The sequence below is a fragment of the Bombus pyrosoma genome, linkage group LG2 (genome assembly GCF_014825855.1).
Source record: "Bombus pyrosoma isolate SC7728 linkage group LG2, ASM1482585v1, whole genome shotgun sequence".
NCBI classification, from domain to species: Eukaryota; Metazoa; Arthropoda; class Insecta; order Hymenoptera; family Apidae; genus Bombus; species Bombus pyrosoma.
The window spans coordinates 12,271,055-12,284,672 of record NC_057771.1 but is presented as its reverse complement, the minus strand read 5'-3'; the positions used below and the strand labels follow the sequence as shown (position 1 = coordinate 12,284,672).

The 13,618-nt window shown below is 29.0% G+C and overlaps 3 protein-coding genes across 4 annotated transcripts; all 3 read right to left on the bottom strand.

Annotated features, from left to right (window-relative positions):
• Positions 1-26: 26 nt before the first annotated feature.
• On the bottom strand, positions 27-4,063 carry LOC122576410 (transmembrane channel-like protein 7). Of its 2 annotated transcripts, none has more exons than XM_043746696.1 (4): positions 3,568-4,063; positions 3,194-3,423; positions 2,848-3,089; positions 27-2,757 (listed from the first exon to the last, which is right to left on the bottom strand). In XM_043746696.1, exons 2-4 carry the CDS (start codon positions 3,369-3,371, stop codon positions 859-861), a joined length of 2,319 nt encoding a protein of 772 aa, XP_043602631.1. In that variant the 5' UTR covers positions 3,372-3,423; positions 3,568-4,063; the 3' UTR covers positions 27-858. The 2 variants fall into 2 exon arrangements, with proteins under 2 accessions (XP_043602631.1, XP_043602623.1); XM_043746688.1 differs by having other exon boundaries at positions 3,677-4,063.
• A 604-nt stretch (positions 4,064-4,667) lies between these two features.
• LOC122576487 (protein FAM98B) lies at positions 4,668-7,573 on the bottom strand. Its single transcript, XM_043746869.1, has 8 exons — positions 7,420-7,573; positions 7,265-7,313; positions 6,544-6,910; positions 6,166-6,456; positions 5,771-6,069; positions 5,471-5,697; positions 5,099-5,359; positions 4,668-4,958 (listed from the first exon to the last, which is right to left on the bottom strand). Exons 1-8 carry the CDS (start codon positions 7,571-7,573, stop codon positions 4,786-4,788), a joined length of 1,821 nt encoding a protein of 606 aa, XP_043602804.1. The 3' UTR covers positions 4,668-4,785.
• A 352-nt stretch (positions 7,574-7,925) lies between these two features.
• LOC122576436 (protein lines) lies at positions 7,926-13,522 on the bottom strand. The gene is made up of 2 exons (XM_043746749.1): positions 12,391-13,522; positions 7,926-11,723 (listed from the first exon to the last, which is right to left on the bottom strand). The coding sequence occupies exon 2, from the start codon at positions 11,593-11,595 to the stop codon at positions 9,811-9,813; it is 1,785 nt and encodes a 594-aa protein (XP_043602684.1). The 5' UTR covers positions 11,596-11,723; positions 12,391-13,522; the 3' UTR covers positions 7,926-9,810.
• Positions 13,523-13,618: the final 96 nt, after the last annotated feature.

Here is a 13,618-nt window from a genome sequence, read left to right as displayed (position 1 = left end):
CTGCTAAAATATGATAAAACTAAAAACAAAAACAATCATCAAAAATAAGATTTATAGAAACATAAATTTTTCATATAAATTAAAGCATTTTTAGTTAATAAATACTTTAGTATGTAAGTAATAAATTACTATAAAATGTATTCTTATTATTAAGGATTTCCTGATCAGTCTACACAACCTATTTACAACTGCATCATACTTTTAATACCCAGCTAATCTAAAAATAGGTCCATCATATATCACTTCACTTCATTTTAGCAAAAGCACCCTAATACTTATTTATAAAATTAAAAAGTAAGTTTATGTGTGATATTTTGTATTACTACAAAAAAACTAATCACATTATTTTGTCTTGTATTTTATAAAAATTCTAAAAAGGAAAGATGTCCTTATCACTACTATTACTATATTGTGTATGCATCTTAGCACTTCTTACTGTTACTAAAACTAGATATACATAGTAAACAATCTGTGACTTCTACTATTGCACGGTTTTTAATTTGTACCCTGATTTTTAAGTATTATTTTTGTAACTTACTTAAAATTGTTTAATTATTCAAATTCAATAACTGAGTAAATTTAAGAAAAAATGTTTTGTAATAAATATAATAGTTTTCCTAGATATCTTTTAGTTGAAAACCATATAGTTGGACCAAGTATTTTGAATACCATTATATAGTTCAAGGTATATTTTAAAAAATGAGATGGACAGTTCTATTATCATATAAAAAGTAATTGTAAATTAGTCAAATTACTATAACTTTTGTACAATACACATATGACTATATAAAACACTTATTAAATCTGTGCATTTTAAAAATTATTATATAAAAATTATTTTGACTTTCGTAATACTGATTATGAGAATGTGCCTAACTCATTTGTTTGCTCTTGATGATACTTGTTCTGATCTTGTTGTTGTTTAATAAATGCACTCAATCTGTTAAGTAAGAACTGTTTATCATGACCTTCCAGCACTAATTGATTCTTTAAAACTGTAACCATGTGTTTGTTTGCTATTGATACAGCATAATAATAATATAAAAGTAAAGTAAGAATAACAAAAGCTGGTACTCCAAATCCAGCAGTACCAAGGAAGTATAAAATAGATTGAAGCCAATAAGGAAATTCTGCAAACATCACAATTAATAATGACCATACAGACTTGAAACCTCTAAATGGTCCACAAGATTTTGATGGCACTATTTCTGCAATAGAATAACCAATTGGGACTGTAGATAAAATAAAAGAGATCAATAGAATCAACATAAAAAATGCATTCGATTTACTTGCTCTGTAAACTTTGCTTGATGGGGTACTGTTTACTAAACAAGCAAATTTTTTTATATAGAACAGCACAAAAGTACCAAATATTGCAATTAATGGTAATAAAGGTGCATAAAAGAAACCAAGCCAACAGATAGTTTGCAAATAAACAACATCTAACACATGCTTAGGTAAATCAAATTCTTGTTCTCCGAAAAAACGTAATACTTTGTTTTCCGTATGTTTTGCTATTAATGACCTGGGAAAATTGACAAAAAATGTCATGAAAAATTGAAGAAAAAGATCTGTAATATAGAGTTTGAAGAACTGTTGTCCTACAAATGTTTCCCAGCACAGTGGTCGTCTATCAGCAGTACATTTATTATCTGTTACCTCCGTTACAATTAGTCTATAAAATGATGTGAGTAGAACAATGAAAGAAGAAAGTCGTAGAAATACAGTTCGTAAAAGAGTTATGCGTATAACAAATGAAGGACTATAATTTTCTAAAGAGACTAGATATCGAAATAGGAATGGTACTGCAAGATTTAAAACAACGATACATACGTACGGAAGAAATTCAAAAAATAAGTAAGCGATTTTATTCAAGGATAAAGATTGCAAGTCATATATTTCATTGACTTGTGGTGAAACTTGATCGAGAGAAAATTCAAATATATGATAAATCAATACACCAGAACCACATAACACTACTAGAACTATTAAATTAATAAAGAAACGCATGAGAAACAATTTTGTTGTTTCTTCCCTCGTTCGATTTTGTCTTTCTTCTTCTAGTCTCTCAGCTTCTAAAAATGCTTTCATTTCATTGTATAATGCTTTATGCTTTACAGCTGCAGACTTTTCATTATGTATACAATAATCCCAACCACCAAAAACTAAATTACAATATTGATAAAACTGGCCTTCATTTTCGACTACCCTTTGTTTAAAACTTTTAGCAGCTGACTTAACAATAGCTATTAAACTAAAAATAAATACACCGACAGTTGCAGAAATATAGGATAATGGTAAATTAAAAAATATACCAGAAGTATCATAAGTCATATGACTATATGCACCATAAAACAATAAAGTATATTCTAATATACCAGTGCCCTGAAAAATGTCTGTTATACTACTACTTTCTTGAGTTATGTTCCAATATAACTCTGAACAACAAGATATACTACTACTATTGTTAGAATTTATGCATGACTCATCTTCTGGCATATCCAATAATATTGCAGGTAACACAATAAATGAAAATATAATTATAAATAAAAGAATATTAAGATATAATAACCATTTGATGAATAAAAAGTATGCAACAACTCCCATTCCAAAATTCCCACCAATTGTTTTAAGACTATCATTCCATAATTCCATTTTCGAATATGCTTCCTTCATTCTGATACGAAATTGTTGCCAAGCTTTCCTTCGTTGCCATTTCAATTGCTCAAAACCTTGCAATCTTAATTTTGTAGCACTCTGAAATATACATTTAAACAGATATATAACAGTTTTAAATTCTATTAATAATTCTATTAATTTGATTAATGTTTAATGTCATTAACATACTTGTAACTGATTTTTTAGTTGTATTTTCTGTGCCATGCACACAGGCATAGCTTTGATTTGCATTATTTCTTCCCAAGTACGTTCTTCATTAGATAAGTTTTCAGATAAATCTGGTAACATAGACACTGCTGCATCATGAATATTTGTTGACATACGTCTCGATGTAGTTGTACCACGAGATCTTGTACTAGTACGCCTTCTTAATGTTGTTTTAGTATCATTACGTATTCGTTTGGCAGTTGCTATATCAAATAACAAGAACAAATAATATTAACTGGTATTAATATCAAAATATTAAGCATGTAATATTTTTTTTATGTACAAAGTCTATTATTCATAAACTTACCAACACGAGACTTTTTACTTGGTAGTAAAGTAGCTATATGAGAAGGATCTCTTTGTAATGCTTGTTGTAAATCTGCTTCAATTGCTGCGGGGTAACTTTCCTGATAAAATTCAGCACCAGCCTCTTCCCAACCTTGTCCTTTGTCACAAGCACGTTTCTTTCGTTCTCCCCCTGACATTTTTTCTTTTTATGAATAGTTGTAATTTATGTATGAAATTTTCTTCAAAAACCTTACACACAAAATTGAAATAAAAATTATTCATAACAAGTAAATTTACTTAAAACACTTTGCATTCCAATTCACAATAAAAGCATCTAATGTTTATCAAATTTTTAATATTTTTATATATTTAATTATTAGTTAATATACACACATATAAATGATGTATCTTTATAATTTTCTTTCAAATCATAATTTAAACAAGTTCCACTAAGAAATAACGCTGACAATAAGCTTTTATATGTACGTTCGGTTATAAGTACCTAATTGATAAGAAGTACCGAAGATGAATCAGTCAATCAAGTATTTTGTAATTGTGTCATTTCTTGGCGATACATATCATCATTCTTTTGTTCTGGTCGATAACAGTACTCATAAAAAAATAACACTTTAACATGCAAAACACTGATCTTCATAAGTCATATGACACATACATAGATTGCAGGTGTAAACTATGACGTAGATTACGCGAGATATCAACATATTAAATCAAACCAATATTAAATTTAATATTTCTGTATGGCAGAATTTCTTATTTTTCCAGGTGAATAAAGCAAAATAAGTACAACGAATCAACCAGAAAACGCACATCGGCATTTTGTTTTGCCATATATCTAAACCCGTGTAATTTGTAGACGGCTGATAAAACACTGAATCATGAACCAAAAGCAATATAGAAGGTATCATTCTACTTCTGCAAAGTGCACTATATCAATGTTCTAATTGTGACAAACAGAAAATTCCGAGTACGATTAACTTTTTAATAGCTTTTTTCAGTGTAATAATGTACCTGCTTTTAGTTACAGATTAATTAATTGATAAATTATCTAGAAATCAAGAAAATCAAAGAATTAAGTCACTTGGTATATACTTTTTATATATATATTCATATACATTCAAATATAAATTATTGATATGCAATCATAATATATATTTAGTAAGTATTTTATACAATTAAATATTTTAATCAATCAATTAATCTCCTCACATTATTACATTATACGACTTAATTTCAACACAATTGTCATTTCTTCATTGTACAAAAAAAGTGCATATTTACAAAATTCAAACACAAGTACATAGCCAAAATTAACATTCAGAACACAGTAAAGTATTCTAAAGTAGAATATAACAATTATTATAATTCCATAAGAGTAAATAATTTATCTTATAAAAATAGTATCAATGTTTCTAATTCATTTTTAGTTTAGAATTAATAATTTCAATTCACATAATATTTAAAAATACAATATAAATTAAGCAATTACGTGTTATATAAAAGTTCATTCATATTAATTATTATGCTCTGTGATGTAAATATTTTTTGCTATTACTATTATAAGCATAAGAATAATATTTTATATAAAATATTTTAGTATTGTCGTCCTCCTCGACCTCCTCCACGATTATATCCACCACGCTGATAGTTATCTGTTCCAGAATTGGCGCCACCCTGATTCCAGCCTCCCTGAACTCTACCTCCTCTTCCTTTACCACTACCCCCTCTTTGATATTGTTGTCCACCTTTATATTCAGATTTGTATCCTAAATAAATTGATTATTAATCAATAATTTGATTTAAATTCTTTATAAAATTTATATGAAACACTATTATAAAACTACTATATTTACTTATATATATCCTACATTTTCACTTTTATTATGTATATTTTTCAATTAATTACCTCCATCTCTGTTATCTCCGCTGTAAGTATTATTTCCACCGCCTCCATAACCACCTCCTTGACCACCATAGCCGCCCCCATGCCCTCCTCCATATGCACTTCCTTGACCTCCTCCTCCGTAACTACCTCCTTGGCCTCCTCCTCCGTAACCACCTCCTTGACCTCCTCCTCTGTAACCACCTCCTTGTCCTCCTCCATAACCACCCCCTTGTCCTCCTCCTCCATAACCACCCCCTTGTCCTCCTCCTCCATAACCACCTCCTTGTCCTCCTCCTCCATAACTACCTCCTTGACTTCCTCCTCCATAACCACCTCCTTGACCTCCTCCATAACCACCTCCTTGTCCTCCTCCTCCATAACTACCTCCTTGACCTCCTCCTCCATAACCACCTCCTTGACCTCCTCCATGCTTTCCTCCATATCCTCCTCCTTGTCCACCATATGCACCACTATTAGAAGCATAATTGGAACCCTGATATCCAGTGTCTACATAACCAGTATTACTGCTGTATGAATTTCTGTTATCACTGGTGTAAGAATTAGAACTTTGAAAATTGCCACCTCCACGCCCACCACCTCTACCACCTCCTCGACCTCCGCTATAATATAAAAGTATATATATTCATTTTGAATTATCTTACCAAAACGTATTTTTTTTTTACTTTATCTTACCCAGAAGTTAAAGGTCCAGGTACTCTATCCTTTTGCCAAGGTGGCATTTCAGGTGGTGGTGGTTCTTGTTCATATGGTCTTCCACCTCTGTCTGGTACCTCTCCTATAATAACTCTATTAATTTCACTTTGAGTATTTTTCCTAACACTTGCGTTGCTTGTTTTCTCCATTAATGCAATATCATCTCTTGCTGCTAGTAAATCAGCAAATGTAATATCTGGTTCTGCATTCAAAAGTTTCCTAGTTTCTTCATATTGTCTATTTAACTCAGCCTCTTGAGCTTTTACTTTGTCTGACCACTATGTTTGAAAATAGAGATCATATGTTTTTTTAAATTACACATAAATATAAATAGCTTTTGTGACTTTATCTTAAAAATAGCTATGTATACTTACTAGAAAAGATTGTACTGTTACATCGAGCCTCTTGAGCAACATATCACGGCGCATTCTGTATTCATCATGTAACTCTTGTTGTAAATGTTGAAGATCATTCCAATCTGCTTCTGAGAATTGATGACTAATTAATGGTTGCCCTACAAGCTCAGAAGGAGCTGTTTTTAACACTTCAGTCAATTTGTTTTGCAGTCTTGTAAAAAGTTTCTCAGAAGTGATATCATTTGGTGGCCTTTCAAAATTTAAAGCTATTGACATATCTTTAAGATCTTTAGCTGTGTCACTCTCTTCCTACATAGAGTATATATACAAACTCTTATTAATAAAACTATAATATCATTTATATATTTTTGTCCTATTTTGATAATGGTAACTTACAACAACAACAGCCATGGAATTTGAACTTTTATGCTTCCTAAATTCTAATAATCGGCAAGTTTTTAATTCTGCTCCTAAAAAATCTAACAAAATGTACCTATCTTGTTCAGTTGCTAATCTTGCATTAACATTACCAGTCATTAATCTCTCATTCATACATCCTAATTCCTTAAGAAAACAGCTTAACTCTAAGAGGAAAGAACTAGAATCATCTGGAGACATTATGGCATGAATAGTTTCATCAATATCATTGAGTATTGCAATCTCATCTGCTAACCATGCTACAAGCTTCGTAAATTCTGGAGATTTTGGACCTTGCTTTACAGCCTCCTTAAATTTATTGGGATCTGTCAGCTGACCATTGTACCTATAAAATAAAATAATTTATTAGATAACATAATTAATAAAATTTATGTTAAATATGTAATTATAAGTAATACATCACATTAGTAACTTTGTATGTTCAATTAAAGTTAAATAAATGCATATAAATAACGAATATCCTTTAAATATCGTATAGTTTTAGTATTAATTCATTAACTGCCATTATTTTTATTTCAAGATCATAAAAATTCGAATTAACATTAATCACGGTATCCATTAAACATTTTTTGCTTTAAGTCATTAAAAACCGCTAAAACATTTATAAAATTATATAATTTCGAAAAAATATTGACAGTTAATAGATTAACGTTCAATATTATAACCTCAAATTACATACCCAAGTTTTTTCATCCTCTCCAGTAATTTAAGTTCCATTTTGGCAAAATCTTTAATCGAATAAAACAAGTAATTGTTACCGAAACATAAAACCTTCTAATGAAACTAAAATAATACATACTTACAATAAAAATATTAACAAATTAAACTCAATACCTTTCTTTGCCGTATACACTGTCAATGTGGCAGACTCTAATATGAGGTGTGTAGGAACATGTGAGGTATATACGTATATGTATGAAATTATAGATTGTACATGTATTATAGGTAATAGTATAGATAGGATAAGATATATGTATAAGATGTACATGTATAAGATATTGTTTGTGCTTACATCTTCTGTGCGGTAAGTTCTATTTTGGATTCTCCAATTTTGTAGATTTGAATTGTCCGCAAAAATTGAAATATTACCTAACACTATCAAAGAAATTACATATTTCCTTTGAAAACTGACCCTTTTAAATAATTTTATCTATTCATATATCCTGAACAATGTTAAGTAACAATATGCACATAATTGTGTAATATAATTCAATTGTAAAATATAATACAGCTTTCGATAAAGTCAGAGAAATGTAAGGTTTATATCTTTATTGAAATGTTTCATTTTAAAACAAAATAATTATTTATTATAATTTTTTTAAATAAAAAGAACGAATATATGTAATCTGGTATGATTTTATTTTGCAGCATTGCAGTAAGAAAATGTCCTAAAATTACAACACATGCATAGGTACGTAGAATTACGTAAAATGCTGCCTTGCTAACTGACCGAAATTTTGTCTTGCTAATTGGCAATTTCTACTATTTATTAAAAATTCTTTCCCGAAGCGGTATTTCGACGTTTTACATATGTATATAACGTGTTTCTTTAATTTCATTTCGTTTGAGTCCCGATATTTGAATTAGATTTAATTTTTTTCCCCGTGAATTTTATATGTTAATATACATGTCCTTAATTCCCGAACATTCTATATTTTCATAAAATTTCTTCTGGATGTTAGAACATGTACTTTAAATTTCAAACATTACTATTAAGTAATCTGTAATTCGTCCTAAATTCTGTAATGTTTTCGCAAATTTGTGGATTGTACACTAGCATAAAGACATACATATACATATGTATTAGAATACATTAAACTAATATAAGTATGTAGAGTATCCAATAATCGTGTTTGTAATTTCATAGTTACACTTAACTTTTGTTCCGATCATTACTAACATTTCAATACATGTTTATAATTTATTATTTTTTATATTTTACATTATACATATGTAAGTTGCGAATACTAGTAAAAAATCTACAAAGGGAAATGATAAATAAAATTAGATCATGATTATAAAAGTAAAAATATGTAGATTTTTAGTGTATTACATGTACCATACTTACAAAGATAATTTTAAGGTATGCATAATTAACATTACAATTAATATATACAAATACTTTAATTTGTAGAGAATTCCAAAACAACAATGGCAAATATTGTTCTTAACTTTAACTTATAGGAACAATCATTGCCATTTGTATCTAATAATTTATTAATACTGGCATAGCTTTAAATGTCAATAACTGCATTTACATTGCCAGTAACTTTACATTTGTATATTTGTAATATTTTACAACATTATTATTTATACATTGTTAATAAATCATGACAATATGACAATGTCTTTCATTTTAATAAACATTATTTAATTTTACACTTGTATTTAAGTATGTGGATATAACAGAGGTGTCCTAGAATTCTGTTACAGATTTGTTATTGTTAAAAAAACAAATGTTATAAATTTTGATTTAATACAATTAAATATTTTATTATGCCTCTGGCACAAAATTTCAAAGTCAATTTTATAATCTAATGTGTTGATATAATTTATTTATATCCTTCTTTTAAAAGATTTTTATATTATGTATTTTTCAAATGCATTTTATAAAAATCTTTATACCAGAATCTAATATACTCTTTTGTGAGTTTAGTTTTGTAATGTACAAAAAAGTATATCTTTATACATGTTTAGTAGTGCACATCAGAGGATTCAACTTACATAATTCTATTTGACTGGCAAATTGTACATTTAACCTTTATATATAGATATAAATATTATTCTAGTAGTATACATTTAAATTTATTTCCAATGGTGCTTTGGCAAATATGTTTTCATAGCACCATAAAAGTGCAATTTCATTGTGAAGCATATAATTTTAGCTAATCTTTGTACTACTTTTATCCATTTATACTTCAACCATGAAATGCAAAAAATAATTCTTGTGTAAAACTTCAACAATAGTTCTGAATGAATAAAATTTTGCTAAATATAATAAATAGAAATGTTTTTTTCTGTATCTTTTAATATTATTCTAAATATATAGTACTACAAAAGACAGTAGTATAAGTCAGTCATTTATAAAAATGAAGTTAGTAAGATTATACAATTTTGTATTACTTTCTGACTGATAAAATAAGCCAGATGACAAAGCTTTCATTCTTACAATTTGTACATCTAGTGAATTGAAATTTTGAATCTCATCATGCAATCAAATAATAATTAGTTGTCTATATTTCCTTCATAGAAGGATTCACACTTTTCTAGCAAACGTAGAACTGGATTTATGTTATAAGGAAACAAATCTTTTGATACTAATCTATCAATTGCTAAACGAAGTCTTATCAATATTGTCATGGTATCATCTAATTCTCTTCCACAGCAAGAGACAAATTCTGTCCAATTTCTTTTAACATATTTCAAAAATCTCAATAAGTATAATAAGAAACAGGTCTCATTACTGACAAGTAAATCTAATAAAACATCTGGATCATGTGATACAGCATGTATAAATTGTATGAAAGTTAAAGTTGGACTAAGCATATGACCAAGATCATTTTGTGGAGGTCCTCTATAAAATAAACCAACAGCCACATCTAAACAACATACCATGCCTTCAATTAAAAAATCATCTTGATCATGGAACATTTGTACAACCCACTGTGATAAAGGCATTTCAGGATGAAATGGCATTAATGTCTTAACACACTGATCAAGTTGTCTTAGAACTTCTCTAATGCTCCTCTCAATAACTGCCATATCAGCATCAAGATCTTCTGCTTCAGAACCCAAGGAAGAGTCACTAGAATCGCTACGTGTCTCTTTAACTGTCACAGCAACACTTTTTAAAACTAAAAGCACTATTTTTTGCAGAAGAGGACGATCACCTTCACCAGATCCTCCTCCAAATCTTCCAGAACCATGTCGATATGGTAGAGCATCCAATAATCTCCAATCTTTTACAGCTCTTACAATCAAATGTGCAAGAGAACAAGGCTCATCTGGCAATACATCTTGTAAGGCCAAAGTACTTCCATAACACAATACTTCATTAAATAACCCAAGGAGATGTCTCCAAATCACACCAGGAACATTGGCATTTAAAAGTACAACCAGGTTGTCTAATTGAGAATAAAAAAGTTTGGTATCAATAACAGATAAGTTGGCTTTAACAGAAATGATGGATTCCCACAAATCAAGAAATGTAATGACAGCTGATTCATGTTGTGGCGTATATGAACTTAAAATAGCATCAAATTTTGATACTAGTATAGTCCATTTAGATTCCAATGCTTTAACACACATTGCTTTTACTGGTGTACTATCAAAACTTTCTGTATCAGCAATTGATATTGTATTACAATGAGATGGTGGCACTATACTATCTGTATCTTCAAGAGGATGGATACTGCAGTCCTTGTGTTCCACAACTCTTTTTACAACATCCAAAGTGAATAGCATTTGGCTTGGAGAATGAGTATTTACTAAAGATTGTGTTAATCTTTCCAACCATGCTGTGTCAATATTTTCTTTTGTTATAATAAAAAATGATGCAAGAACTCTGCTAGCAGCAAATGATATAAATTTATTTGTTGTACATGATAGGTCAATTATTTGATCTATAATGCCATGCTCGTTTCGCGCCAGCGCATCACAAACATCTACTACTCTCCTGCACATAATACCTCTAACATTTTGTTTAATGGCTAAATCAAATAATAGTTGTAAAGTACTTATAAATTCTAAGGTTTGATCAGGTTCCCATTCTGATAATAATGAAGATCTAAAAGTGCCATCTGCAGCTTCTACTGTTGCACTAGTGAATGGTTTACGTAAACTGCTTTCTGGTATATTACATAAGCATTGTGTCAACAGACTATTCTGTAATTGCTCAATATCTGATAATGTATCTTTTTCAACTTCATCATTTTCAATGCGTTGTTTCTTCTTTGCTGGCTCCTCCATTATGTTGTTAGGAGGATAATAATAACAGTGCCAAAGCACCATTAGCAGCACTATTCTTGCTGCTTTCTTCTTTTAGCTTATAATACTCTGTCATCAGGTTCATGAAATATAACCAACATCAGCTTATTGTGTGTACAAAAGTCATAAACACATTAGCAGATACAATATACCTGTATTGACAAAAGAAAAAACATTAATTTAAATCCTTTGAAAATTGACTACTTTTTATGATACAAAATATTCTTGACTATATCAGATATTTAAATATTACAAATACTATTTTATTTTATTTTTCTTAAAAAGAAGACTATTTTAGGGCACAAAAGATTTTAACCAATATCTATGTTATCTGATAATATTCAGTGAATAGAATCCAAAAATATCAATTTTGAACTTAAGAAACTTTTCAAATCAAATCAATGATTTAACCCAAGCCTAACCTAACCTAATCAAAATCCAATCCAAAACTTTAAATTTAAACACAACCTCACTTATTTAAAAATTCAACGTTGTGATTTACTGTTTTGTAAATATATTCTTCTGCACAGAATCCAATGTATCTCTTGAAACAAAAGAAACTTTCAAATTTCAAATTTCTTAAATCCAAAACTGGTATTCTTAAACATTGTTATATATTATCAGGAAATATAAGAATCAGTCAAAAATTTTTGGTGACCTAAAATGAAGTTTAACCAAAAGAAATGTCATAAATATAATCTGTCATAAAACAGAATTTTCATTACTCAATGATAGTTAAAATATTATTTATAAGAGAATTTTTAATGAATCAATGTAATAACATCAATCAGAAAAGTAAAGAATAATATTAGAACTTACAGAGAGAACTGACTTCTATTTTCATTAAATTTCTGAAATGTTTGTAAATTCCAATACTTTTATAGGTGTACGTAAATAAGTATGTGTGTATATGTTTACGCATTCATTCATACGATGATGTATGTGTATATTCTTTTTACATGCCGTGATCAATCAATTACTTAATATGCGAGGCATCTTTGTAATAAACTTGAAATTATATCTGTTGCCAGACACATTCATAAGATGTTAACCATGAAGACTTTAACACAGGTTGCACATGTAATATATATAAACCGACGCTTGGTGATACGTTAATATGCACACAGAAATATTCTCTACCGATACCTTGACAGACAGTTAAAATATATCAAGAGAATATTTGACAGTATTCTTTTCGAGTTATACCGTATTTCACTATTTTAACAGTGTAAATATATTATTGTTTGTGCTCGAAGAATTTCTTTTGACTAGGAAGTGACAGAGCACTCAGACAACTTTGCTCTGTTGCCACGTATACGTGCTACCGAGTAAAAATAAGAAATACGGATTTATATTGTTTAGCCGTAAATCTGTTCCAATTAAACAGTTCATATCTCACGTCGAGTGGTAAAATGTTAACCCGATAATGCATAAGACACGAATTCTTCGTGTTTATTACGTATTTTTCGGATGGCATCATGCAGAGCTGCGTAACACAGTAGCTCCTCCTCGCACATTCCACAATGTACTAAGTACGAATTATTGTAATTACTTTAACAATAGCCTCCAGACCATTACTAAACCTTATCAAATATTCATTAAATGCCTATTTTTTCATTTTTCTTAATAAAAGTAATCAAAATCAAAAAGTCGTATAATAAATACACGAGATGATCGGCAACTCTGCATCGATGGCAGCGCTTAAAAATTTATACATATTCTTACTTGTTAAACAGTTTCTATTTTAATGATTTACCTAATGTGAAATTATAAGTAAGACGACGTATTTCGATAGTTGTACCAATAGGAAAGATTGCATAATGTTTAATAAAAGCCGAGAAGATTAAAAAAAATAAATTATTCAACATTCTTTATTCTATTACGTACTATATGGCCAAATTCATCATTTGCTTAATTTGATAATTACATTTATAGTAATAAACATATGATTCTTTTTTCTTATAGATTAATATATAAAGTATTATTAGAAAATTTATTAAATATTAAAAACTAGTATTGGGTTGGAATAAATAATGAATTGGAATAA

Bases quoted from the DNA above. Each gene is read 5' to 3' on its own strand.
- LOC122576410 (XM_043746696.1), bottom strand. From the start codon at position 3,371: ATGTCAGGGGGAGAACGAAAGAAACGTGCTTGTGACAAAGGACAAGGT. The intron at 3,090-3,193 runs GTAAGTTTATGA...TATTTGATATAG, and splicing joins AAGTAAAAAGTCTCGTGTTG to CAACTGCCAAACGAATACGT. The intron at 2,758-2,847 runs GTATGTTAATGA...TGTATATTTCAG, and splicing joins AACTAAAAAATCAGTTACAA to AGTGCTACAAAATTAAGATT.
- LOC122576487 (XM_043746869.1), bottom strand. From the start codon at position 7,573: ATGTACATCTTATACATATATCTTATCCTATCTATACTATTACCTATA. The intron at 6,457-6,543 runs GTAAGTTACCAT...TACTCTATGTAG, and splicing joins ATTCCATGGCTGTTGTTGTT to GAAGAGAGTGACACAGCTAA. The intron at 6,070-6,165 runs GTAAGTATACAT...TTTCAAACATAG, and splicing joins TAACAGTACAATCTTTTCTA to TGGTCAGACAAAGTAAAAGC.
- LOC122576436 (XM_043746749.1), bottom strand. From the start codon at position 11,595: ATGGTGCTTTGGCACTGTTATTATTATCCTCCTAACAACATAATGGAG.